Source organism: Pygoscelis adeliae, unplaced genomic scaffold (assembly GCF_000699105.1).
Source record: "Pygoscelis adeliae isolate BGI_AS28 unplaced genomic scaffold, ASM69910v1 Scaffold111, whole genome shotgun sequence".
Classification (NCBI taxonomy): domain Eukaryota; kingdom Metazoa; phylum Chordata; class Aves; order Sphenisciformes; family Spheniscidae; genus Pygoscelis; species Pygoscelis adeliae.
The window spans coordinates 2,410,364-2,435,926 of record NW_008824542.1 but is presented as its reverse complement, the minus strand read 5'-3'; the positions used below and the strand labels follow the sequence as shown (position 1 = coordinate 2,435,926).

The window sequence follows — 25,563 nt, the reverse complement described above, 5'->3', positions numbered from 1 at the left end:
TCCTTCGTTTTTCTGTGAGACTGTGATAGACACTGTGATGTGGAAAAGACAAGGACTGATTTAGGTAGATAGTAACCCAACAGGCTTTTTTTTTCAGGACATATACTTTTCTAGTATGCATTAAAAAGTAATCTCTGCCATCAACATTATAAATCTTCATACTTTGCATGGGTTTGTCATGTATATCATTCTATCCCCAAGCTCCGAAAAGTAAGCTAAAGTTTGGAAGTGTCCAATATAAGTCACAGTCTCAAATAATAAAATAATAACTGTCATCAGCTATTACAGAACTTTTTAAAGTTAGAAACTTATTCTTTCCCAGAACAAGGCATAAAAAGAAAATGTTTTCATCTCTGACCGTTTTCACCCCACCCTGATAGCAATCAAGGAAACAATTTGGGAATGTTTGATTTCTTTTTACACCAGAACTTAAACCCACCCCGCGTTTCTAAAGGCCCAAGTTACACCTAGATTTGTGCACAAAGCTCCTCAAAGCTAAGCAACAAAACTTTAAAAATTCCAATTTGCAAAGTACACAACAAGCACTCCCGTGCATTACCTGAAAGTTACACTTTACAGCTAAACCACAGTTACACCATCTGAAACTCTGAATTCATCAGGTGCAATACCGTGTATTGGTATACAGCTGATCAAAGGAGAGATGTTTGAGGAAAATCTCAGTATGGAAGAAAGCAATGTAAATGAAGAAGGAAACAGCATTCTCCCTTTTGTGATCTTGCTTATACACCACTCAAGCAAACTAACAGCAGGTTCAAGCCATAAACTGGCATTATCTTCAGTGGGGCACTGGGATGGCAATGTCATCCCATCCACTGATGTCACTTAGCATTATTATCACTACAAAATAAATCAAAGACCTGATTATTCGTGGACATTAGAACATTTATGGCCCAATCCCAAGATTAAATGTCAAGGAATTCAGGCCAAACCTTTGCTGCATTGTTACATTCTGACAACTTAATAAAGTCGTATCATTATTTATTTGTACCGAAATGTACTTGAATTGGGTGCTATAAGATATAAGGATTTTCCCCTGCAAAATCTTGACATTGGAGAGATTAGATGAGTTTTTTTGGATGGATTTAATGTTCTTTACTTGAGCTTTCTAATAGGCTGTGATACTCCTGACACTAGCCAGTTGTTAATTAAGTCTTGTTGACATACTTCTAACTAGTCTGAAGTATTACAAAACACCACCCTCTACGAAACAAGTAATTTTTTTATTTTTTTTTTAAATTACCTAAAGACATTCCTGGGCTCTAGGGCATAGAAAATATTCTGGATGAAGGTACGGCTGTTGTATCACTTCCATTTTTTTTGCCTGTTTTGAATTTCATTATGAATATAATAATTACTAGTATTTCTCATGAAGAAACAGGCTTATAAGAAAGTTTACTTTTGGGATGGGTGCTGCGCTCAGGATTCTGGGGAGCGGAAAATATTCAGAAGGAAAGACAGTGAGCAAAGCAAGCAAGAAAATTCAGCGGCAGGTCAGAAAGGGGAGGAGAACGGGCAGAGCGGAGAGCTGCCCGGAGATGAAAGGAGAGCAAAAGCCATTGGCAAGAGCAAACAAGTTCAGAGCAGTGAATTAAGGTGTCAGGAGGATGGAAACGGTCCTTGCAGCTGCTGCTATTGTTCAATGAGTGAAGGCTCCTGCTCTGCCGAAAAACCGGGAGCTGGTGGGCCTCAATTTACACTTTTGCCCTTGGTTGGCTTCTCTGGGGAGTGTCCCAACGGCTCCACATTTCCATAATCTGCACGTCTAAGACCCTGCTCAGCTTCTGCTGCCTGACCATGCGAGGGGGCAGCCCCGACACCCCTGTCCCCGACGTGCAGCCCTGGCGCTGGGGAGGCGCGAGCCCCGAGTACCCCTTTGCCTTTTATCCCTCTACCCCCTTTATCTTTAAGAGGGAATTATTTAATTTGAAATTAACTCGAAATTAATTTCAAAACAGAACCGTACATAACTACTGCCATCCACATTTTCAAAATAATTTATTAGAAAAAATGATTCTACACCATTGCCAAAGCTTATATTTCATTTGAGTCTATCTTCTTTTTATATTTTGCAGTGGTTTAATGAATCGCTACCCTATCTTTTTTTTAAAAGAAGTTTAGAGCATTTTTCAGCATAACGTTTTTAATTACTACTAGCACCGATCAAATGCTTCCTGTCAGTCTTTTTTGACAAATAAGGATTTACGTGAAAAATTCTAATTTTTGCAAAAATGAGAAAATGCATTGTTTTCCCACATATTTTAGCAAAATTTAAAAAAAAAACCACTTCTGCAAGAAGCCTCTTTCATTTTTAAGGAAAAAATTAAGATTTAAAAATTAATTATTTTGGAGCAAGCAGGAAAATAATCTCTAGACTAAGTGATTGAACATGCAAAATTTCCCCAAATACTCAGTTTGATTTTTATCTAAATTACAAGTGTTGGCATCTTTTAGCTCATCAGAATACCAGACAGTTTTGAGGGAAAACTAAGCTTCACAATGAACATGAAGAGTACCTGATTCCTCAGAGGTATAATGGAAAAAGAGTAGTAGCAGAATTAGTAGAAAATGGAGGTCAGTAAACCTTCTGGGGATTTATTTGAGTAAGTACATTTTAGTGAGATTTAAATACAAGTAAACTCAAGTGCAATGTGATTCATTAACTTCAAATATAACTGAACAACTCTCAAATAATCATGTCAAGAAATACTGAATAAGTGTTAAGTGTTAAGTATACGTTTCTGTAGACAGAAAACTTGGAAGAACCGCTTTTGCAAATTCTAATACTGTTGCAAATACATGGCTGCAAAGGAATAATATTGGGACATACAAAATTTTTTAGCTAGCAGACATAGTGAAATTGTAGATGTGGAGCCAAAAGGAAACAAAATAAAAAAGAAAAGAAATTAAGCACGCTGTTCAGGCATATGACTCAAAAATGAAAATAATCAAAAATGCAGACAAAAAATACATGAACCAAAATATGTAAGTAGCATCTAAAGTCACCCTTGATAATCTGTGAGTATCAGAGCTAAACTTAAATATGTGAATGGCAGAACACTTTCTGCCACCGCATTAATGATTATGTTTACCATTAGAATCCATTCAGCTCCTTATTATATAAATGGACAGGTTTTAGATATATGTGCATGTATAGCATTTTAAATACATCAGAAATACATAATGTGTGGCATATATTGAGATAAACTCTGATGAAGCCACAGAGAAGGCCAGCTAGGATGTGAGCTGACTCCACATCAGCATGTTTCTGTGTGTCACATAACTCCCTAACACTACAGTTTTATAGATGTTCTACTTTTTTACATCTGAACTATTCTGTACCTTTAGTTCATAACATACAAAAAGGGAAAGAAAATATATATTCGATACATGCAAAACTTCTATTAAAAAAAAAAAAGGCCTGATGATAAAAATAGAAGCTATAATGCCCCAAAACTCTCCATTTGTTTTAGTTCGATGGAGTGAAAACTAGGTTATACACAGAAAAGCAATAAAACCTGCTGGTGTTTGCCATTACAGAGCACCTACCACAAACTGAACTAACTTCTGTGATTTCAAAGATGCACAGTGGGGGAAAGCAGCAGCGGTACACGTAGAAAAGAAACAAAATTCGAATTAAAAAGGGGGGAGGGCAGGAGAAAGGGAAAGAAGTTGGCAGTTATGGGGATGTTGTACTTCGCTTTAATTACACGACATCCTCAGAGTACTCAATAATGTCATAGGCTGAAGACTTAACAAAATACATTGTTCAAGTGTCTTAAACAGAATAGTCTAATTTTAGACAAACAAGTTGAGATTCGAACGCTTGATTTTCCAAACTGCAGTTCCCTGTGACAACTGCCAGAGCTGCAGGGTGCTGAGCCCTCCGCAGGAGAAGCTACTGCTACCCCGTCTCAGACTTAGCACTTAATTTTGAAAGTTATGGCTTCTCCTTTCCTTCGTAAAAAGGATTTTAACTAGGCGTGCTTGTTAAAACTTACATTACCAGCTGCAGCAGAATAAAAGTGTTTTTTTCAGTCAAGGAGCCATTTCAATCTTCCAGTTATTTAACCACTAAAAAAAGATCGTGCCATGCCCCAGCGGCGGACAAAGTGCTGCCTATGGAGTTCTACAGCACGGCTCAAAGCTGCTATAATAATGCTTGGAACTCAGATACCACTTTTCATCTTCAAAGCAGTTTACAAACATTAACTAATTAATCCGCACAACATCCCTCAGGCCCACTTGGATCAAAAATGGGGCACTGCATGCTGGGACCTGAATCCTCCATGGGCCCCAGCTCCAAATTAAAGATGAGCAATCTGCTTTTTTTTTTTTTTTTTTAAATAGACTCCTGATACATTGCCAATGCAGCCCTCTGTTGGGCAACATTTGGATGCCCCCAGCTTTAATCTCTATTAAAGTATCATGCCCCAGTCTGCCTTTGTTAATTTTGGATGTCTTGGAATCTATTAAACATGGCACAGTTTCTTGAGCTTTTAACAAAGCTTTAGCTTTGAAAATGCATCTTCTTTTGTCTTCATTCTAGCTGGCTTCCATGCAAAGATCTTTTAGATGAGATAGACACCAAGTTTTCCGTTGTTGTTGACGCATTAGCCTTAACTATTAACATATTCAGCATGATTTTCTAATATTTAACATCGCTTTTGCAGCGGCACATAACTGTTGCTCTTTACAAAGCCTAAGAGCCAGCTCCTCCTCTGATGTAAACTGGACTGCCAGTTTACAACAGCCCAGGAACTGACCCAAGAAGTTTAGCAGAGAGTTGGCTGCCACTATGACATTGTGTCAGACTGAGTCAGGAGACTGGCTGCGTCCACCTCCAAATAGGAACATTAGCATTTAAAATAAATAGAACGACACTGTAAACCAGCAACACGAAAATAAGCATCTGCAAAAGGATCTTGGGGGATGACATCAACAGACAAAAGAGTGTCTGCTCCCAGTGTGAAACCAACACCAAAACGGCAGTGGAATGCTCTTAAACTAATTATTGCATTGCTGGACTTGGGAATGGAAAATACTACAAAAAGGTAGTACATTGAAGCACTGTTACAGAGCATGAAAGGATTCATAGTCTATCTTGGAAAGTAAAGCCATTTGTGTTCCCCTACTGAATGAAGATGCCAGCTTTCTGGTAAAAAGCCTACACTAAAATAGTACCTAAAAGATTCTGGGTGGAAAATAGTTGACCAAACCTCAAATATGCTGGAACTTCAGCATCTGCACACAAATCCAAATCTCCCTCTTCTTTGCACAGGTTTAAATGTATAATTAAATCCACCGACTTAGCTGGTGGTTTTCCAAAACAAAGTGGATGTTGGATTGGACTCTGGCTGTAAAGATTTATATCTATATGCATTCATATTTTGATTTCCAGTTTCCTCAAATGTTTGGGGAACGGTGACATTTAATTAAGGAACTAAGGGAGGGCTGTTTGTTCGGGTTCCCATCATTAATCATTTGAAACTTCACTGTACCTGTAGTGTCGGGAAATCTCTTCTTCCACCTGGGTGGTAAAGTCACATTTGGTACATGAGTGTTCTTTGTTCTCCTTGAGCGTCAGCGGCCCCTCTGCCCCTGGCAGGGCATTTGTTTCTGGTTTGACATCAGACGCTTGGGCTTCGTGTGCATTCTCATAGTGGAGGAGGAGAACGTCCACGTCGGGAGTGGAGAATGAGCACTGATGGCACTGGTGTTTGACTCTAGAGCTTCCTGTCACCCCTGGAGACAGGTGCAAAAGCAAGAGAGCACAGTGGGAACAATTACTTTTTCTGCAAGCAAATGGATAAGTAATTTCTCCAAGGTGCTTTTCTGGGCTGCAGAGGCCTCGGGGACAGAACTGACAGTGCTTAATGGTACATTTATGAATGTTGTGTAGCTGCTGATAGTGACGGAGAAGTGGGCCCACCACTATTACATCTGGGCCATGGCTCTTTGAGTACCTAAAGTCACAGAACTGACAGTTGTAGCTTGTCACCATGCTGTCCTCTGCTCCTTTGCTAGTCAAGTCTTTCTTTTTTGCCACACTCGCACCCTTTTCTGTCTTTGTCACTAACTCCCCATCTGTATTTTTGGCTAGATCATTCTGGTTAATAACAGATCCCCTAGAAAGCTTATCATTCAGATCTGGGTGAAGGCTTCCTGCCTGGCTTCCCCCATGCTGTTTGCTGTAATGTTCTAATAGTTTCAGTGAGCTGGACGATTCACAGCTGAAACTGCAAAATTTACACCAGTAGTAACTGGTTGTATCAGTACCATTTTGTCTAGAGGAATCTATTGGCTTGATGGGCACCGAATATCCAACTGGTGTATCATCTCCTGCTTTTACAGTGATTCTGTCTTGCCACTTCCCCAAGTCTCCAGAATCACATGGTCGAAGAGTAGGACTGGATTTATTGGAGTTTTTCTCTGAAGTTTTACCAGAATCAGAGGAGGGAAGGGCTGCTTTCATTTTGTTTGGGTGAGTCTGTAAGAAGTGTTGCTCTAGTTCAGTGGAGGAGTTGCCCATGTAGGTGAAATTGCAGAATTTGCAGCGGAAGTACTTGGTGTTGCCTTGGCAATCCGGAGTTTTCCGCCCAATTCCAATAAAGGTTCCACCTAAAGTAACCTGTGAATAAAGAATAAGGTCATTTTAGCTCCACTGTAGACTTATTCAAATAGCAAGGAAAGAAAAAAAAAAAAGGAGAGCAATTAATTCATAAGCCTCTTTCATTAACCATCACCACCATTTTCATTTGTACAAATGTAGTAATATATCATACATATACTCTCACGTATTTAGCATTAGCTGCTGAAGATTTTGGAATTTTTCACATAACCGAATATATATTCCAGATTATTAATAAATGTATTTCTTTGGGGAAATTGAGGCACATGTACACAACATGATCTTAACTCAGCGTTCTCTGATAGGACTATTCCTTCCTTCACTAAATCACGTCATTGACAGAAGATCCAATGATCAGTTCCCGTATCCCTGAACCCTTTGACAGGAGACTTTGCTGGGAGTCTATACCAGGTGTGGAACAAAAGAACGGGTCCTCAGTCTTTTTCTTTCAATACGCTTACATGTTTTAGTCATATTCATGCTTAACAGTCCAAGAGAATTACTTTCTAAATATGAGCAAACAAAAATTAAATTTGAAATAATGAATTCAGTTTGCTGGTTCAGAGTATGACCAATTCTTATAAAGACCATTCCTACAGGAGTATCCAGTATCTGCCAGAACGCCTTTTAACACAGCCATAGTGGCTGATGTCTGAAACGAAAGGTGGTTTTCTCACAGATTACTCAGTGCATTCATTCTCCAAGGAAATCTTCTGTTCCTCTGATGCACAGAGCTCAATTTAGTAAAACAAGGATGGAAAAACTACAGTAGAAAAATGGCATGTGGCAAAGAAACCTACCACACCCAAGTCCATGACATCACTAGTTAAAAAAGCAAACAAACAAAAAAAAGGTAGGTCTACTTAACTGTTCTTATGATCTCTGAGCAGAATGGTCTGCAGGAAGGAAACAAGGCTTCCAGGGCTTATGTTATTAAACCCTGTGTTCTCATAGCAGGCAGGCCTGACCTTCCCAGGAGTGCACCACACCTGCCCGTGACATCAGGGGGAGATTTGCTGCTCCTGTACAACTGGTTTGAAGGCCAAAGAAAGACTCTCCTGACAAAAATGTCACCACTGCTCTACTTCTTTTCCTGAATAGTAAACAGTGTACAGCATCGAGAAGGTAATTCCTCTTTACATCCGAAAACCACAGACATCTACTCCTTTGCCATCATCCAGTCTACACCACTACATCAAGGGCATGGGTGGAAGCTTCCTTGTGCCACGTTCTCAATTTTTACACCCAAGAGATGCCTTACAGGGAATATGAAATTTCCACACAGGGTTTGATTTCCATTCTCCCAACCAGTAAGTTTATTACTACATTTCTGCAGGATTCAGTTGTAATGCATTAGGCAAATGGTGTAATTATTTTTCTTCTCCTCCTCAACAGCTGTGCCACAAAGCAAGCATGTGATCACTGCTCATTCAGTATCATACCATACGGAAAGACTCAGACATACAGAGAGCATGAAATGTAAACATTTTTAAATGCATATAATATAAATGCCTTTTAGCCATTTAGCTCAGAGAATGAGACACTATCCTTTGTATCCCATCAGAATTGAACATGTATAGTGAGTCAATGAGTTGCTAAACCATGATTTAATGAGCTGCTGCTATTCAGCCTCCAATTCTTTTTTTTTCAAGAACGCACAATTCCCATGCGCTGGTTAAAACTTTTTCTTAAATAAACTGAAAATTGCTTTCTGTTTGTTTAGGAAACGTATCTCATTAGGCAACGGTGAGTCGGGCAGCCAAATAGCTAGGACTTAGCTGTAATAACATTGTCAGTTAAACTGGGGATCCAAGTTCTGGTATCAAGTTATGAATTTGGTTTTGAAGAGGTTCTTGGGAAGATGGATGTTTTAACAGATCTTCCGTACTGCAGAGAATATCTCGTTTTATTCATTTTATGATGAGTAAGAACTGGAGACAAAGCCATGCTGAGCCTGATCCATGGACAACAGTGGGATTTGGGCCTGCTCCACAGTTATCTGGCACCTCAGGTCTCCATTCACTGCATTATTTCAATGTTCAAAGTCTCAATGGTGTTAAAAGACAACTTAAAGAAAGCACTGATAGAATTATCGTAAACAGAAAATAACAGCAGCTCTTTGAGCGATTACATAAGTTGCAAGGTGATATTGTTTTGCTCATTTAATTAGATACTTATGTTTGTTCTACGCATGCACAGAAAACTGGCCAAAATACTTTACCTTAAGTGGTTCTAATGGGTAAATACATTCATTGCTCTCAGCTGTCCATTCACAGAGCCTACAGGTAACAAACCTATTTTGCAGACACTCTGTAGATACCAGTTAGAAATTGTGAGTGACAATAACCCCAGCTGCTGTTCATTGCCAATTACTTTTATTTCTGAACACTGGAAAAACATATTAATAGTACTAGCATTTTATACAATGGACTGTAAATGACAACATTTCTGTAACTTGTGCTAAACCTGCTGAGTGGCCTACATAGCAAATCTGTGTCCCATGCTAATACATCCTTCTCTGCATCACAAGAGGATAAAATAGAACTAAATATTCTCATACTATTTGTGTTAACCTGTTGCAACAGCGGGAACAACACACAATCTTTACAGCACTGGAATGTAATTGATTACCAATTATTGGGCTGGCATTTCCCTGACTACCTTGCCACAATTCAAAATAATGCATCCTATTAGGAAAGCATGTACGTGAAAGGTAACACAGAGTCATCTTAATGCTATTACACTCAAAAGCCATTTTTCATGCATAACAAAACGTACTGAAAGCCTCCTTGGGGGTCATCAGGTAAAGAGAACTGAAGAAACAGGCTTCCATGAAAAGGGGTTGGGAGAAGCACTTGAAATGACGGTATAAACTGAAGCTGTTTCAGCTTTCAGCCAGCCAAATTTCTATGAAGCCTACACATTCGCAGAACTGTTTGGACTCATACACTCTGCTCAAGGCCTGGCTTAACTTTCAGGTTTTTCAGTTACATATCGTATCTCTGTGTACAGGCACTAAACTCCTTCACTGGGTATGTAATTGTCCTTAACCTCCTGCTCTCTCTGACCTGCCCCAAAAAGAGGAAAAATAAAGGCGAAAAAGAAGGAATAAGAGGAAAATACACACACACACACACACACACACCACCCCCCCCGAAATCAATATCCACATTTCTGTGTGGTATCAGCAGTGATAGCTTCTAGTATTTATTCCCCTATTTCATCCTGATCCCAGCAAATCCTAGTCCCCTGCTTTGCCCTGGCAGAGTTATATTTTCTTAAGTAGACACTCTTCCCCAACATAAAGCAGAAGAAACTAAACAAAAGCAATGCTAAAATTCTGCAATTCTATTATAGCAGTCGAGTCCAAAGTGCCAGCTGACATAACTAGTGGCAGTCACAAGTACAGGCACAGCTTGCACTGGAAATGTAAGAACACCTATAGATCAACAGTCCCTTCAATAAGCACAGAAGAAAATAATTCATAATTCTCTTTTTAGAGCGAACCTAACATACCCGGCATCTGTTTGGACTGGGGAGACGTGATTTAGTTCTTTCTTTCATTGTTGCTTTCTTGTGAGATCTTGGGATTATTACTTACTCCTGCAGCACCTCAATTATGGCAATATAGTTGGTATTATTATAGAGGAAGATTGCTATTAGAATGGGTTCTCCATTATTGCACTTGAGATGGTTGCACTGATATTCTTCAAAAATTGCTCTTCAAAGCCATGTCTAGTCTTGGATTAAACCGAAATATATTTTGCAGTATGACTCCCTGAAACTCAAAACTCTTAATCATTAAATTCATACATTAATGGGGAAAATTATCAAAATCTAGAAGACTGGGGAAGAATTTATCACAAGAATTGAAGTTCATGTGTTAGTACAAGTAAGCTATCTCCTCACACACCACGCACATTTCCAACAATAGCCAGAAAGAGGAGAAAAGATAACACGATAATTGACAATGTTTCAAGATGTACTTTCTAAAGCATGTTGGCAAGTACTTCAACAAAGCTGTGTAATTGCACTACATGTTTCCAACAGATATGTCTATATTACCTTAATTAGTCAGACCAAAAACAATGATTTCATGGAATAGATGGACTTGGGCAAGGAGAGGTACTTTCATTTTTTTAAAAAAAATGTTTTATATTTTATCTGCCCTTGATCCAAATGCTACCCTACTTTATTCTCTCACCTCCTTTTTGAAGTTCAATCCTAAATCTTATTATGTCAAAGCAATTTAGAAATACTGCTTACAGAAAATAAAAAAAATTACCAAGGACGACAAAGTCTGTCAGCTCCTGTAATCATACGTTCAATGAAGAAAATTCCACCAGCAGAAACTAGTGGCCTATATCCACGTAACAGATTCAACCGCACAGCTTACATGCACAGGGTAAAGCTGTCTTTGACCCCTGGCTTCTTCTGCAACTACTGATTAGAAACTAGACCAACCATCTGCATTGGAAAATCAAATGTTAATAAATCTTCTGGTTTTGATTACCTGCGTTACATCTTCGGCTAATCAGGAGGTGAAAGGCTCCAGATCCCTTACCAATCTTCTGAGCCATCCAGTCTGCCTTTGCCAATTACTCTTAATCTTCTAATCCTAAAATATTTTCTAATGCTCTTGTTTATTCATTTGCTTTGTGCAATATAGCATCCAGAACATTTTAACCATCCCACATTTATGAAGTTCTTCATGTTGTGCAGGCCAGAACAGATTCCTGGCTTTCATGCAAGTTTGTGTAACACCACCCAGTTCTCTAACCTCCACTATGAAGAACTCACTCCCTCTCACTCGCTCTCTGCCTGTAAAACTAGGAGAATCTTCAGAGTATATTCTTAAAACTATTTACCATACTGTGATTAATTTATTGGTAGACAGAACTATGTTGCACAAGTGAGGCAAAGACTAAGGGCAAACTCCTGGCTTCCTGGGCTATTCGTACTTACCAAAACAATAAAGCAAACTATTGGGTCACATTCATTCAAGAAGAGCGTATTCTTCTCAAGTTTTATTCTGTTGCCATTGAAGCCAGTATGGTTTCTGACATTAGAATTTAAAAGGTATTTTTAAAACAAAGACTGTGACAGAACACTAACAGGACTTAAATTAAGGTCAGGAGACCAGATGTGCAAAAACAACAAAAGTAAGGAACACAGAATCAAGGCTTTCATTTGCTAGCTAATGCTAGTAGACTAATATCTAGCACCAAAAAGAAGCACCATCCCTTCTATTCTCTCTCTGTATAGATAAAACTACCAGACAGTTCCTTGGCTACTGTAAACTCACACAGCCTCACAGACTTCGAGGCAAACTTGCACTGATTTACACCAGAAGAAAACCTAGCTGCTTTCCTTTTTCCCCAGCGATTTTATTTTTTGAGCTCTCATCATTTCTGTGGGCTAGCTTAGCAGTTTACATCTTTAAATATATCCGTGACTATTACTAGTCTCACCAACTTTCTTCATTAACCTGTCTTCAAACACTACCAGATACCCCTGACATAAAGATGAGGAATATTAACACGTAAACAACTTTGCCTTGAAGGCTGTGAATATACATCACATCAGTTGTTCCACAGAAACTGCCCATCTGAATGCTTTAATTTGAGGGTAGAGTACTTCTCAATGAAAGAAGGCTAAAATAGTTCATTTCTGTAACGGAGCAAGTGAATGTTCCCAGGCACTTACTATTTAGCAGCTGACATGCTGTAAATCACTGCATATCATTCTGAATAGTAAACTTCCTAACGTCTCTGAAGAAAGGATATAAAGAACTTCTACTACATATAATAATATAAATCGTTACTTATGAGCTACAATCAATATAGAATTTAGATGCCTACAAGACCATACGTGCTCTTTCACATATTTTTATATATATGTGTATGCACATATATATGAGAAAAAGAAGCACGTATGTATATACATATACACAAGCACATGCATATGAATCGATATATGTGTGTGGTTTACCACCACCCATTTCTCCACCTGCCACCATTTCTTTTTTATGTCTGCGGTTTAAAAGAGATGACTGACTCCTGTGTTCATGAGGTATGACTCTCTCAGTGTGCAAGGCAGTCTCCAAGCCTGATCGTGACCCAGAAATAAGACTCAAAATAAACAGGTATGCACACATGCAGGTGCAACACCCAAGATAGCTTGACAGCCTTCAGTTCAAACAGGGAAGTCCCCAGGGAGAGTCCGCAACACAGCTGACAGATGAAATGGGCCTTCTGGGACATCACACCTTCATGCAAGTTCTGTTCTAGCACACCCTTCAGATCTAGCACCCTTCTCTCTAGTCCAAGAGATCAGGATATGTCATATCCAGCAATAGTTGGTCAGTTTATTTAGATCTAATTCCTGTTTTATGGACAATGGAGCTAAAGTCAGTAAGACCAACAATATAAAATTTGGATCCATTTGTCTAAGCATGTGAGGAAAATGAAATTCATTCGCATGTATGTTTTCATTTACTCACGTCAACTAGTTATGTATCCATGCCACCTTGTAGGAAGCCCATCTGATGACAAAGTTGAACTTTAAGAAGGTTTGGTTTGTCACTAACACAAAAGTAAATTCTGTACTTTTTTATGCCTCCAATCTGGATTATCACCATATCTATAAGAGTCCCTTTGCCAAAACCACCAAAAATGTAGAGGAAACCCTTTAACATGAGAAGGGATGTTGATTACATCTGTACCCCTACAGACCCCCTACAGCTTTTTTAGTCTTACCTTCACAGCTTCCTACTCAATCAAACTGCTAAGGTAAGAGTGGAGGGTAAAAAGCAGAAGCTACTACTAATAAAACCACTGGTTCTCATTCAGCTGAATCCTCGTTAGACCAGACTTTAATTGTAAGTTATGTTACTAGTCACACACTTCAAGGTGAGAATAGAAAAGCTGCCAGATTTGATATATTGAAATCCAGAACGCTAAAAAACACACATACATAACTTTGTGTAGGCACGTGGAGCTCACCACTGATCTATAAAGGAGACAAAAGGAAGAGCTTTACACACTCTGTGTGCATGGGCACTTCTGCCACTTTCTAGGACGCTGAGCAGCCTGGTAGCTGGACATCCAGAAGGGCTCTCAGTTGCTGTAAAAATCCTGGAAAAGTTGCTACCCATATTCATATATGACAAAGTATTAGGCAGAGTGGTATAGGACTACTCTTATAATACTGGAAGTCTAGAACCATGAAAGAAAAAATCTGCCGCCAATCTCTCATCAGTCTGTGGGATAGTTAGATAATGTAGTATTTTTTTTTCCTGGGCTCATCAAAATACAATTAAGAAATTACTGGATGGCTTTTATCACTCCATGGCTTTTCATAAATTTGTCTTCTTATCTTATGTGGCAGTCTAGTATCTAAAACCATGAAACAATCAAAATGAGAGGGCGGGATTAAAAAAAAAAATCACTTTTTAGTACTTTCAGACAGGAGTCGGAATCTCTTTTAACGGCTGAACATAAGAGGAGGTAGGTCTGTGACAATAAGCTCCAGAACCAGGGCCATGCTGAGCAGGAAGCTCCTCAAAGGTAGCACACACAATGTGAAGCTGCCTGGAGTCAACCGTAAGAACTGCTGAGCACTGCAGTATGTCTTTATTCACGGCTGCATGAATACCCTTCTCCCTTGGGACATGCCATCTGAAACCCTTACCTGAATGCAGACATTTTCTGTCCTTTCTTAGAGGGACACTGTTTTCTTTTAAAACATATCAGGAAATGGGGTCATGCTCCCTTTTATACAATAGCCTAATGGCTTGAACACTTGTTCAGGAAACAGGAAAAGTAGGCTCCTTTCCTTGCTCTGTCAGAGGGGATCCAAGCCCACTTCTCCCTCACTGGGCAATGTCATACCCCTTAGCTATAAGCTGATCTGTGGAAGACAGCACTCTCCAACCTTTCTGTTGAAGCCGTCTCACTCACTACTCATAAAAAAATTTGGGGACCGAAAAAAGACTCCTGCCTACTTGCCAGCCTGTCTCCAGACCTTTCCATACTTTACATTAAAGAGTCATTAGATCAAACACAGAAGGAGACTTAATCATACAGTAGCAAAGCAATGGTTTTCAGCATCATAGCTGTTAACTTAGTCACCTGAATTTTACTTTAAGTGAAGTCTTTAGATCCGGTCTGAAGTCTACTGCTTTAGGCACATCCACAAAGCCATACATAAGCTAAAATATCCAGCAAGACAAAGCTGCTTATAGAGACTGATCAATTAACTAAATGTGAAGAAAATTAATGAGGGGCATCAGCAAAAGTTGATCCATTGAACTCACTTCAAATACTATTCTGATAAAAGCAATAAAGCTGATTAACACATTCTCTGGGAATTCAGAGATGTGCTAGCAAATGTTTTCTGAAATCTATACTGGCAAGAAAGTTAATCTCCCAGAAACAGCTCAGTGATTTTACCCAATCCTATGGAATTTATTATAACTCAATGAACCAAAAACGTCTGAGGAAGAAAATGGGAACAAAGAGTACAGGAGATTTTCAAAACAAAATCACGTTTTCAAAGCAGACAAAGGAATCTTCCTGGATTAAATATTCAAATCAAGTAAAAATCTACACAGTAGTAAGGCCAGAAAGCTTGGATTATTTACACAGTTCCCAGCCAAATCCTCTTTGGGTACTACAAAACACAGTCCCACCATTTGCACACCTGCATGTGAAGCCAAATGTGTATCCCTACTGTTTTGCTGACCGCAATACAAAAGAAACCCTAAAAGCTGGGTTTAGGGTTGGGAGGGGTGGGTGTATTTTTGGCTTGTTGGGGGGGTGGGTTAAGTTTTCTAGGACAGACTTCACTTCTGTGGTGTAAGTCCAAAAATGCATTTGATTTCTTTCTTCCAAGCCCTTGGCAAAGGGACTGCATCCCTAACTATCTGCAGATAGAACAGCAGATACGGGTTTTTTCTGCATCCAGATATTTTTCCATTGCTTTCTGTTTGCTTTCGTTATGAATGCAAACTACAGGGCTCAACAGCATCCCTCACTACTACAAATCTTCATATACCATGGTCTCCAAATGACCACTGTGAGCCAGATCAAAGTCAGTCATCTTCATCCTCTGGCTTCTGTGCCCAGCTCCCTGGCCTGAGACCATAAATCCATCGATAACTTCCACCCCAGCTACAACAGAACCATTTGTTAAGTGCAGGGGGATCAATAAATCAGACCTTAAGCCCAGTCCACTACTATTTCAAGTTAATTACAAAGGGATTATTTTCCTTTAGCCCAGTACCTATACAAAATAATATTGTTTAGATGAACCAATTATTCAGGTTCAGTTCTCTCTATGTGTTACACAGGAGTTTGACTGAACCAATTTTAACCAGAGCTCTAATCGATATGATCCCTTGTTGCGGCAGGAGACGCCTGCTATTCAGATGCCTGAGAAAAATCCCCTCCAAAATGGACCTAGTAGCAATATAAACATGTGTGGGTGAAAAGGGGATTTTCAAACGTTCTTTTAATGTGTTCATGAATCTCACAAAGCTGCTCTGTATCGGGAGTGGGGGAGGAGAAAGCATAAAAATATTAATCAGTTACTTATCTTCTGACATGTTCTGGATCAACATCTGGTGCATGTGCAAGTGATGAAGTATGGCATTTGGCACAAAAGCTTATTTAATCTTCTCTTCCCAAATTGGGCAGGGAAAATTAGCACTCTTAAAAATTAAGTTTCCAGATCCAATTTTTTTTCTTTAAAATAAATTGCCAACATTGTATAGGCTGTTCTATTTTGGAAAATGTTTTTCGTCTGAGAAAAGACTGATCTTAAGTAGATTATCTATGCGCTGTTTCCTACCGCTTTTTGTCTCCCCTGCAGTATCGTACTGCCAGGGTTTAGTAGACAAGTATAGTCTAGGTTCAGCTGGTTTATTTCTACTTCTATCAGTTCAAACTGAGATAGCTCACACATCTGTTTTATTTCTGAAAGCACTGCATAGGAAAAGTGTCCAGCTCATTCTAATCAAGCATAAACTTTCCTATAAATAACTAAGGACCTAACGAAACAATTGTTTGGAGGAAATGAAAGTGTGTTTAGAAACTCAAATTCCTCTATACTGTATGCCTGAGCTGTTCCAGTTTGAATGTCTTCCTGACAGCATGGATCAGTTGCTCTAAGATGCTGTCCCCGGAGTCAGCAAACTGAAACTATAGCAGGAAATCCAGGTATTAACATCATACTATGTGCTAATTATAAACCATCATTTCACATTCTGACATTATTCACTTCTAACCTCTTTTAACTAAATCACGTATTTGCTTTCTAATCACAGTTTGACAGGAGAGAGTGTCTGACACGAGACAATGAAGTGATCTTTTAATAACACAGCAGTTCAAAGATTGCAGCTTTTACGCGTAATAAAGACCTTAGTTTGATTTGCTGCTCCACAAAGAAGATGTAGAGTTTCTGAAAAAAGAGGAAAAGTTTAAATCACTTAAAAAGCTTCAAGTTCCTGACTTGTGTTCCGGTTTCAGCTTCTTACTTGAAGTTAGATGTTAGCCATCTTAACCTGTTTTACAAAACTTCTTTCCTATAGCTACAGTCTCCACAAGCACTATTAAATATTTTCCACCTTCCACCTTTTTAATTTAACATACCCTGAATTCTGTCTGGTGATTACTACCAGGTCGGACATCATGCCCTATGCAAACATACACTCAACATTGGATGGACATTTGAACTGGTTTTGCATGCAAACCTTGTTACTTTTTTTTTTCCCCCCTTAAAATCCAAATTTTTATGTCAAAGAATATTGAGGTATTCTACTGCATCTCTCAGCTCACTCACGAGAGGATTTTTTTTAAACCAGCATCACTTTTTTTTAACTAATTAATTAAATATTAGCTGATAAGAAACTAACAGAGACTCCATGAAAAAGCTTTTGAGTCCACTCTTTCATGGTAAAAATAAGATTTATTTTTTTTTTAAACAGCAGTATCTGTAGTTTTTTCCCTGCTCCAACTAGATGAGAAAATGAGTGAGGCAATAGTCCTTTCCTTGCATGCTCACTAATGTGAAGGACAGTGTGGATCACTGTTACTTTTTGAAATGTTTTAAATACCCATTGTGTATTCTGTTTTTCTGGCACTAGACAACTTCAGAGTTGCCAAGACTTGCCATTTATTTTATCTTAATAAAGAATCAATAAGCCAAATCTTGACTCCCAGATTTAGCAGCTGATAATTTAGGATTACATTTTTAATTTCCAGCTGCTGTCTTTTGTCTATCTGGTTGTTATTTTTCATTATTATTTGCTCTTTTCTTTCCGTGACAGCAAATCCTTCAGATATGATTACCAGTTCAGCAATTTGCCTGTTTGCTGAATAAGATCTTTTGCTATTGATTACCACAACGACTAAATCGTACACAGAAATGTCACTGGTCAAAAAGCCAAGTACTCCTCTACTGTACAAGATGCTCAGCAGACCTGCAGAAAGCCTGGCTAAAATAGACCAAAGTGGTTCTTAAGGCTTAAGCAGGTTATATGAAATACGTTAATCACGTAGGTAGGAGAGGCTTTGCAAATAACCGACTTTGCAGTTGAGAAGGCAGTTAGCAGAAGCGGGGAGGCTGGGAAAATACAAACCTGCACATCGTAAGTCCCATTTAATAAGACAGGCCTCTGGGAATTGATGTCCTGCAGCACTCCTGAAAGCACAGTGCGGTTGACTTTCTGGAAGTCTTTGGAGTGGCTGAATTGCACCATGTTGTGGAGAGCCAAAATTTTAGTGTCAAGCTCAGCATCCTGCCTGGTGCGGTTGTGCAGTCCTAGGTGGTACTTGCGGAAGTGTTTGATGAGATCTGTGGGGTCGTTCCCATAGTAACCGTATCCACAGATGTTGCATTTGAAGTCCTGAAGCTCTGGAGACAGAGGCGCCGTATCTGGGTTATCATTTACCAACAAATCTGCTTTAGATTTGTTCAGCCTTAAACCCCCATCTGAAGGCACTTGTGGGTTTTTTGAGGCCATGGGGACCGGGCTTGAGCCTTGGCCATCAGTTTGACCACTTTGCACTTGCACTGTTTCATCTGAAGCTTTTGGCGACATCTGATGCTCCTCATTTGTCTCCGCTGCATCTCCTGACGGGGTACAGACCACATCTTGGGTGTCATCTGCATCTGATTTTTGAGGAGACTTCAAGGGCTCACAGATTCCCCCAACAGCTGGAGATGAGAAAGCCAGCATATTTCTGTCTGTCACCTCATCATGAGGGAAGGATGGAACATTTCCTCCCTTATTGTGGCTTTCATAATTGAAGCCAGCCTTTTCACTCAGCACTGAGCTTTTCAAGTCCTTTTTAATGCTGGAAGATGGCTCTTGGACATGCGTGCAAAGTTCCTCGTTATTTAACTCTGCCGCATCACCCTGGTCAGTGTTTTCTTGCATCTGCTCTGCGGAAAATTCTTTTTTCCTTCCAGACTCTTCACTTTCAGTACCTGTAGACTCAAGGGTCTGTACCTCACCTTCACTAGCAACGTTTCTTAGAGGGGGGTTCTTTTTCCGGACCATATCTACCACAGAAAACAAAAAAAAAGGAAAAAAGACAGAAAGAAAGAAAAAAAGCAAAAAACCCTATAGAATTATTCAAGATAAATAACAGATTATAAGCCTGGCACTTTTTAAAGCATTCTGAACTATATGAATACATCAACTTTTCAGAAAATTTTTGTCAAGCAGGTTTTTAGTCTATGCAGAAAACTGGAACTTTATGTTAAAAAAAATGGTCACACTGAGACTGAACTTAAATAAAAGACAACTTTAAAGTACAAAAACACTGCCATCGGAGTGAGTGAATTACAGGTTTCATTATCTTTTCAGAAGATAATGGTCTGGCAGAAATAATTTTAAATGAACGCTTCCTTTGAAATAATTTTAAATAACTAAGGGGAAAAATATACTTTTGCAGTCTAATGTTCATACACTGTACAACTACATATAATGTAGCTTTGCAAAAATACACCTAAAAGACATAATCAGGAGCACTTAAACAAGTTATTAGGAAGGAAAGAGATTTAGGCAAGTAAGTAACTTTGAGGTTTCAGAGAAAGTATTTTTCCCAAGCAGGTATCAGTTTCTCTATAGCAAAAGCTCCCCCTCCTACTGCCCATAAACTTCAAACAGGATTATATGGATATTCTAGAGTCTGGCCCCACAGTCCATTATTCATGTAATTAGTTCTATTTGCCAAACAGAGAGAAACTAACTTTATTAGGAAACCCGTTGTCAATAAAATTTTACAGGCCTGGATCCAGACAGTTGACATTGCTGTGTGGCTGAGTCGGGATCTACCCCGAAAACACCTGGAATCCACATGGACCTAAACAGCCGAACCCTCCTCTGCTCAGCCCTCCTTGCAAACATAGCCGCTATTGCTAAATCTGCAAGTACACTTTCAGGATCCGTTTAAGAAAGCTCAGACAGGACAGCAATAAGGATCAGAGAGAAAGAAGGAGTCTGCCACCAGTGAGTTAGCTGAACATGGGAGATTATGGAAGAACAAATAATCAGACTATGCAGGTAGTAAGCCAAATTCCTTATCTGCTACATTATCTTCACCTTCCCCAGCCTACTTAGAGAAAATATGTATATGAAACTTCCCTGCCCTCTCCACTGTGTGGTTCTGGATTTGATACTTATCACCAGCTGGTTTGATCCATTTGTGTTCACATGCTAGCTATGGGCAGAAGACAGATGTGCTACAACTTTTTCTATGCTCTTATCTTTGCCAATGCTGTATACAATGACGAATGTTTGTCTTTGCCAAATTGCATGTGGTCCGGTGGCAGGAGCCTGCAGTACCACACACGAGATGTGAGCTGCAGACTCAAGCCTGAGCCCCCGTTCCCAGGCCAGCCACAGCCAGGCATCTACAGAGGCACTGGAGATATATATTGCTCTGCGAAGGGAGGACTACCTGGCGATTCTGGGAGCAGCACTGATGCGCTCCAAATGGTGCTGCATCCAGACCTTTAAAAGCCATGGATGACCTTCTCAAAACAGTACTTTGAGAAGTACAGCTGGGGACAGAGGTTAAAAATAAAAGAAGAGGCATCTGTACATCCTCTTATTTACATCTGCTCCACATGAAAGGGCACTGTGTGCTATGTTGATAAAAACAGACAAGTTCTTAGGGGAAGTGTTCAACTTGTGTCTTGGGCTGGGTCTGTTGTCTTTGTGGTTGAGCTGATCCACAGGCAGCATGGGCTACAGCGAGACGGCTTTCACACAGAATGCCAGCTCATGTTACAGAAATTTTGACACTCCGTGTGGTCTTAATAGGTTTCTTAAATGCCTACTGTGATTCCTTACTGTAGAAGACACATGCTTGGGAACCAAGTGTCTTCTCTTTAATATCAGCCACACCTACTGGGATATGTATGCATTGAATTTTACTTTTTTTTCCCCTGATAACTTCTGAACCATGAAGTAAGAGAAAAGAAAGATTTCCTGTTGTGGTAAGAGAACTATTACAATACAGACTCAGCCTACTAAAACAACATGTGCACGTACATAATTCAAGGTATAAAGACAGTCCTTAGCCTTTTAGCATTACTGCTTCTCCGTGGGACTTCATGAATGCTTTTGGCTAACACACACTAAAAATATCGGTGAGCATCTCTGGTCGGTGTTCAGCTAAGTCTGTATTTTTCTCCTGGTTACATGTCCCAAACCACTTTAAAATAACTTCTGTTTAAATGCAATTCATGGCAGTTAGAGGACAGAGAAAGGAGTTCTGACTACGCAGTGAAGAAAAAATCAGAAATTAAGAAAGTAAACATCGTAACTTGTTACCTCAGTCAAAATTAAACAAGACTAAACGCAATGTTTTAAAATGTTTTTGTTACAGATATTTTTGGCAGATAAGGAAAGTTTAGAGATTTTGCTATCTTCGTGGCAACTGACAGAAGAGAGTCAGAGAAAAGGACAGAAAAAAAATCCCTATAAAGCAAGAAAAGAAAAATCTGGACTGTATACAGGCTAACTAGACAGTACTCCAGATCTCGATACTTTGGTTCAAATTTTCCTGACATATCTGTGAGTCTGTGTGTTAATGGAGGGGGGGAACACATCTGCCTAATGGAGCTTTTTCATGCAATATTCTACACTTGGAGAAAGAAAGGCAAGATAACATTGATCTAAATATAAAAACTTTCTTAAGTTGAATTTAAAAGTATTTTCCCCTCTTTTTTCTTTTAGCTTTTGAAAAATCATCTGTCATTTATTTGCTTGATATCCACTCAAGGGGACAGTAAGAAAAGACATGGTATTTTTTTTTGTTGCTGAAATTCCACCACTATCATTTTTCAGAGACATATTATGTAAATAAAACTGCATTTGCAATACTCCTAAAGCGAAGAAACCATCCCCTAGCAAGTCATAAGTTAGATATAGAAAGAATATAGCCACTCCGAAATTATTATCTCTAAGACAAATAACAGATTGCACAATGTTTTATTGTGTGCCAAGAACGTTTTCAGTTAACAATTTCACTTGAAAAAATGGATCACATACTTGTAAAATCATACCCAGCATTGACTTCATAAGGCATGTGGCTTTAGAGTGCTTTTTACAATTATTAATTCTATTAGTCAACTAGCAGGCGGGCTAATGCAATTGTCTTAGAAGATGCACGGAAGACACAGAAGACATTTTGAGAGCTGATCTGTATATCTGCAAAACAAAACAAAAAAAGGTTTTCCTTCCTAAATTATGCATTCAAAATATGGTTTTTAATTAAAAACATTATTATGCCTATTGTACATTCACATGCATCTATTAGTGGGTACTATACAGAAAGTGGCTGCTGTTTTCCACTTCCATCAAGCATAAGAAATTCCGTAGCTGCCTTCTCCTCAGACAGACACACACACTCTTGTACACACACATATACAAACACACACACAGAGAAAGAGAGACAAAAATGATCTCAGAGGTGATGTTCACCAAAAAACAAGTTTAAAACAAGTTTAAAGTAAGTGTTGAAAATTAGCTGGATAAATGCTGTAAAAAATAAAAGTGCCTTAAAAATTAACATATATTAACAGGTATTGTGCATCGTAATGGGACTGGCCTAATGGGATGGATAAAGGAATACAAATAACTGGTTCATAACCAGGCTCTGCCATCAGCAACTGAAAGTTATCATCTGCTGGCTGCCTCATGTCCCACTTGAAACAAATTTAGTGGTGTTACTTGAAGTGGGCAACTATCTGCATCTCAAAAATGTCGTCACAATAATAAGCACATTTGTTGACTGTTAGTGAAGAGGCCAAGTGATGAACAGCCATTGGGACTGAACTACCTTTTTGTCACTGGAAATGGTAATCTTCCCAAAATAAAAGAATTACTAAACCTGAATGTGAACAAAGAGACTTCTCAAGCTGAGGGAACTTTGGATAAGGCCCAGGCTGCAGAACTCATCTTTGGGCTCCGTAATCCAGGGTTTAGTATCTTCTTTTCATTACGCTGAAATTACCTTTAAACCATGTGGCGTTTTTTTTACCTCATATGATCACCCTCAGCTATTTTAAAGTGGAAATAATACTAATAGCTATATATAGTTTCCCTCAAAACTAGCCAAGCCTACTCTACACAATTCATGCATCTGCAAGATGCAGACTTTTCTGTTCAACAATCACTCACATCAGTTTATCCCTGGAAACAAGAAGTGGAAACTTCTGCTAAAATCAGTTCGTAATTCAGGATAATGAATTACCATAGTGACTACTGTACCTCTTTTAAAAAATAAAAGGAAAAATCAAATTCTGATAATCAATAGTTTCTTACGGGTGGTAAAGATAATGGCTAATTACCTGCTGATCATCAGCTCCCGCAATGGGTCATTGTTGTTGCTTATTACTTTTACTGAATGTGATGACTTGTCATCAAAGCCTGTTGCAACAGTATGGTTGTTGCCTTGTGCTTGCACTGCAGGTTTAGGTCAGGTCTTAGTCATACGCTCTTTTTAACAGAATAATACATTTAGAAAGATGTCTGAATTTTGTGAGATGCCACTGACTAATCTTTGTGCAAGTAGATGCACAGCAGAACAGCAAACTGAGTCAAGGGTCTACAAAGACTGTGATGTTATCAGTCAATATGCTGCAGCAACAAAAAGTTAAATGAAAATACGCCTTTATATTCAACAGGCTCACATAGGACCTCTTTGTTAAGGAATAGTAAAATTAATACTTTTACACTCATATATATTACACACCCACACACAGACATATAATGCACATATGGTGCTTAAACATCAATCATTTTGCTAGAATAATGCAGCAAAAAATCATTAACTCTCAGTGTCTCAGCTTAATATATGTCTAATACTTACCTATCTCACAGGAGTGTTGTGAGGCTTAATTAATTAGTGACTGTAAAGCACTTTGTGATCCTCTAATGAAAGGTGCTACATAGCACAAAGTATTATTAAAATCATTAGGACCACAAAAAAGCCCTGTGGAATTCCAGCCTACACTGTCTGTTGGGGCTGGGAGTGATCTTATTATTAAAAGGAGACCGTCGGACTAATTTTCATAATTTTTTCAAGATCTTTTTTCCCCCTTTGCTGTTGTGATAGCATGTTAGTAGCTAGAAATTTAATCTTATCATCTTAATAACATACACTCACGTAGTTTGTTACTGCAGGGTTAGAGAAGAGAATAGGGCTTTTGGCACTCATCTGGCTTTCCCTTTTAAGACAAATAAAAAAAAATTGAGAGACATATTTTGACACCTTCCCACACGCCACCCCACCAGGACAGCCGATCATGTGAGATCGCAGGATACTCACTATAGCCGCATGGGAAAATACTGCTGTGGTTTTAATTTCTTTCTCCTTTTTTTTTTCTTTTTCTTTCACAGCAGAAAAAACAAGGCACAAAACAAAACCTAGCTCATTACACATAAATAGGCTACAAAGACTGTCTGCTGTGCTTTATATAAAAAAACCCTTAAGTGTTCAAAGTGTCGGCTTCTATCAAGCACATAAAGTCCTAACTAATCTGGAGCCTTCTCCCCACTCTCCATGTAACAATTGAGCAGCTGTAAGGCACACGAGCTCTGAAGCCAGAAAGCTCCTGTCTTGAGAGAGTGAATTTCTGGGAAACCATCTCCACGGCGGGCTCTGTCCCTGGGGAGCCACCCCACACCCAGCCCTCCGCCACAGCCTGTCCCGCCAGGCTGGCCCAGACCCGTGCCGAGCACAACCAGAAAGTCAACAAGCTAACAGGGACAGCCCACAGTTCAAAGACCTGTATGTTTTCTAATTTAAGCATTTTCAAAAAATAGTATAATAACAATAATAGTGATCTGTAAATACATTGGAAATCTCAGGTGAAATTGCTGCCTTCACTGAAAATTAGATTGCATTAGATGCAAACTACCCCCTGACTCAAACACAGCGGTACAGGACTGGTTAAAGTTCCCATCTTTCCACCTTCCCTTGTGGATACTTGAACAGTGAAATGACAGAAGAGAGACATGTATAGCTTCACATCCCCACCATCTCCAGGTGGGACACAGAGCTAGAGGCAGTCACACACGACACTTCTCTCCCAGCTTTGCTCGTGGTTCTCAGAGCAAGCCTGCCTGAAAACAACTGACACATGGTTCTGACCTTTGTCTGCTGAGAAGGGAAGAACAACCCCTTTTGTGTAAGGAACTCAATAATCAGTCCCTAAAGCACGGGAGGGCAGAATAAACTTAATGACAAGCAACTCCCTCTTCAACAAGACCACCTCCTCCCCCTTGGCACCTGTGTCTTCAAATACACCATACAAGACAGGGGACGTCATGGCTCTAAGCAAGTGACAAACTGATTCCAAAGGACTTTTTAAGCTATACGTGTTTTTCTACA

The 25,563-nt window shown here is 39.2% G+C and overlaps 1 protein-coding gene across 3 annotated transcripts in view; it reads right to left on the bottom strand.

Annotated features, from left to right (window-relative positions):
• The window catches only part of TRPS1 (trichorhinophalangeal syndrome I), a 177,047-nt gene that overhangs the window by 150,579 nt on the left and 905 nt on the right, over window positions 1-25,563 (bottom strand). Inside the window, exons 1-3 of one of the 3 annotated variants that reach the window (XM_009321679.1) lie at window positions 22,218-22,376; window positions 18,291-19,216; window positions 5,520-6,649 (exon numbers count right to left, since the gene is read on the bottom strand). In XM_009321679.1, coding sequence (XP_009319954.1) covers window positions 5,520-6,649; window positions 18,291-19,216; window positions 22,218-22,254 — 2,093 coding nt within the window. In that variant the 5' untranslated portion in view covers window positions 22,255-22,376. Of the gene's footprint in view, window positions 1-5,519; window positions 6,650-18,290; window positions 19,217-22,217; window positions 22,377-25,563 lie in introns of those variants that run through there. The other 2 variants (XM_009321680.1, XM_009321681.1) reach the window with 2 other exon arrangements.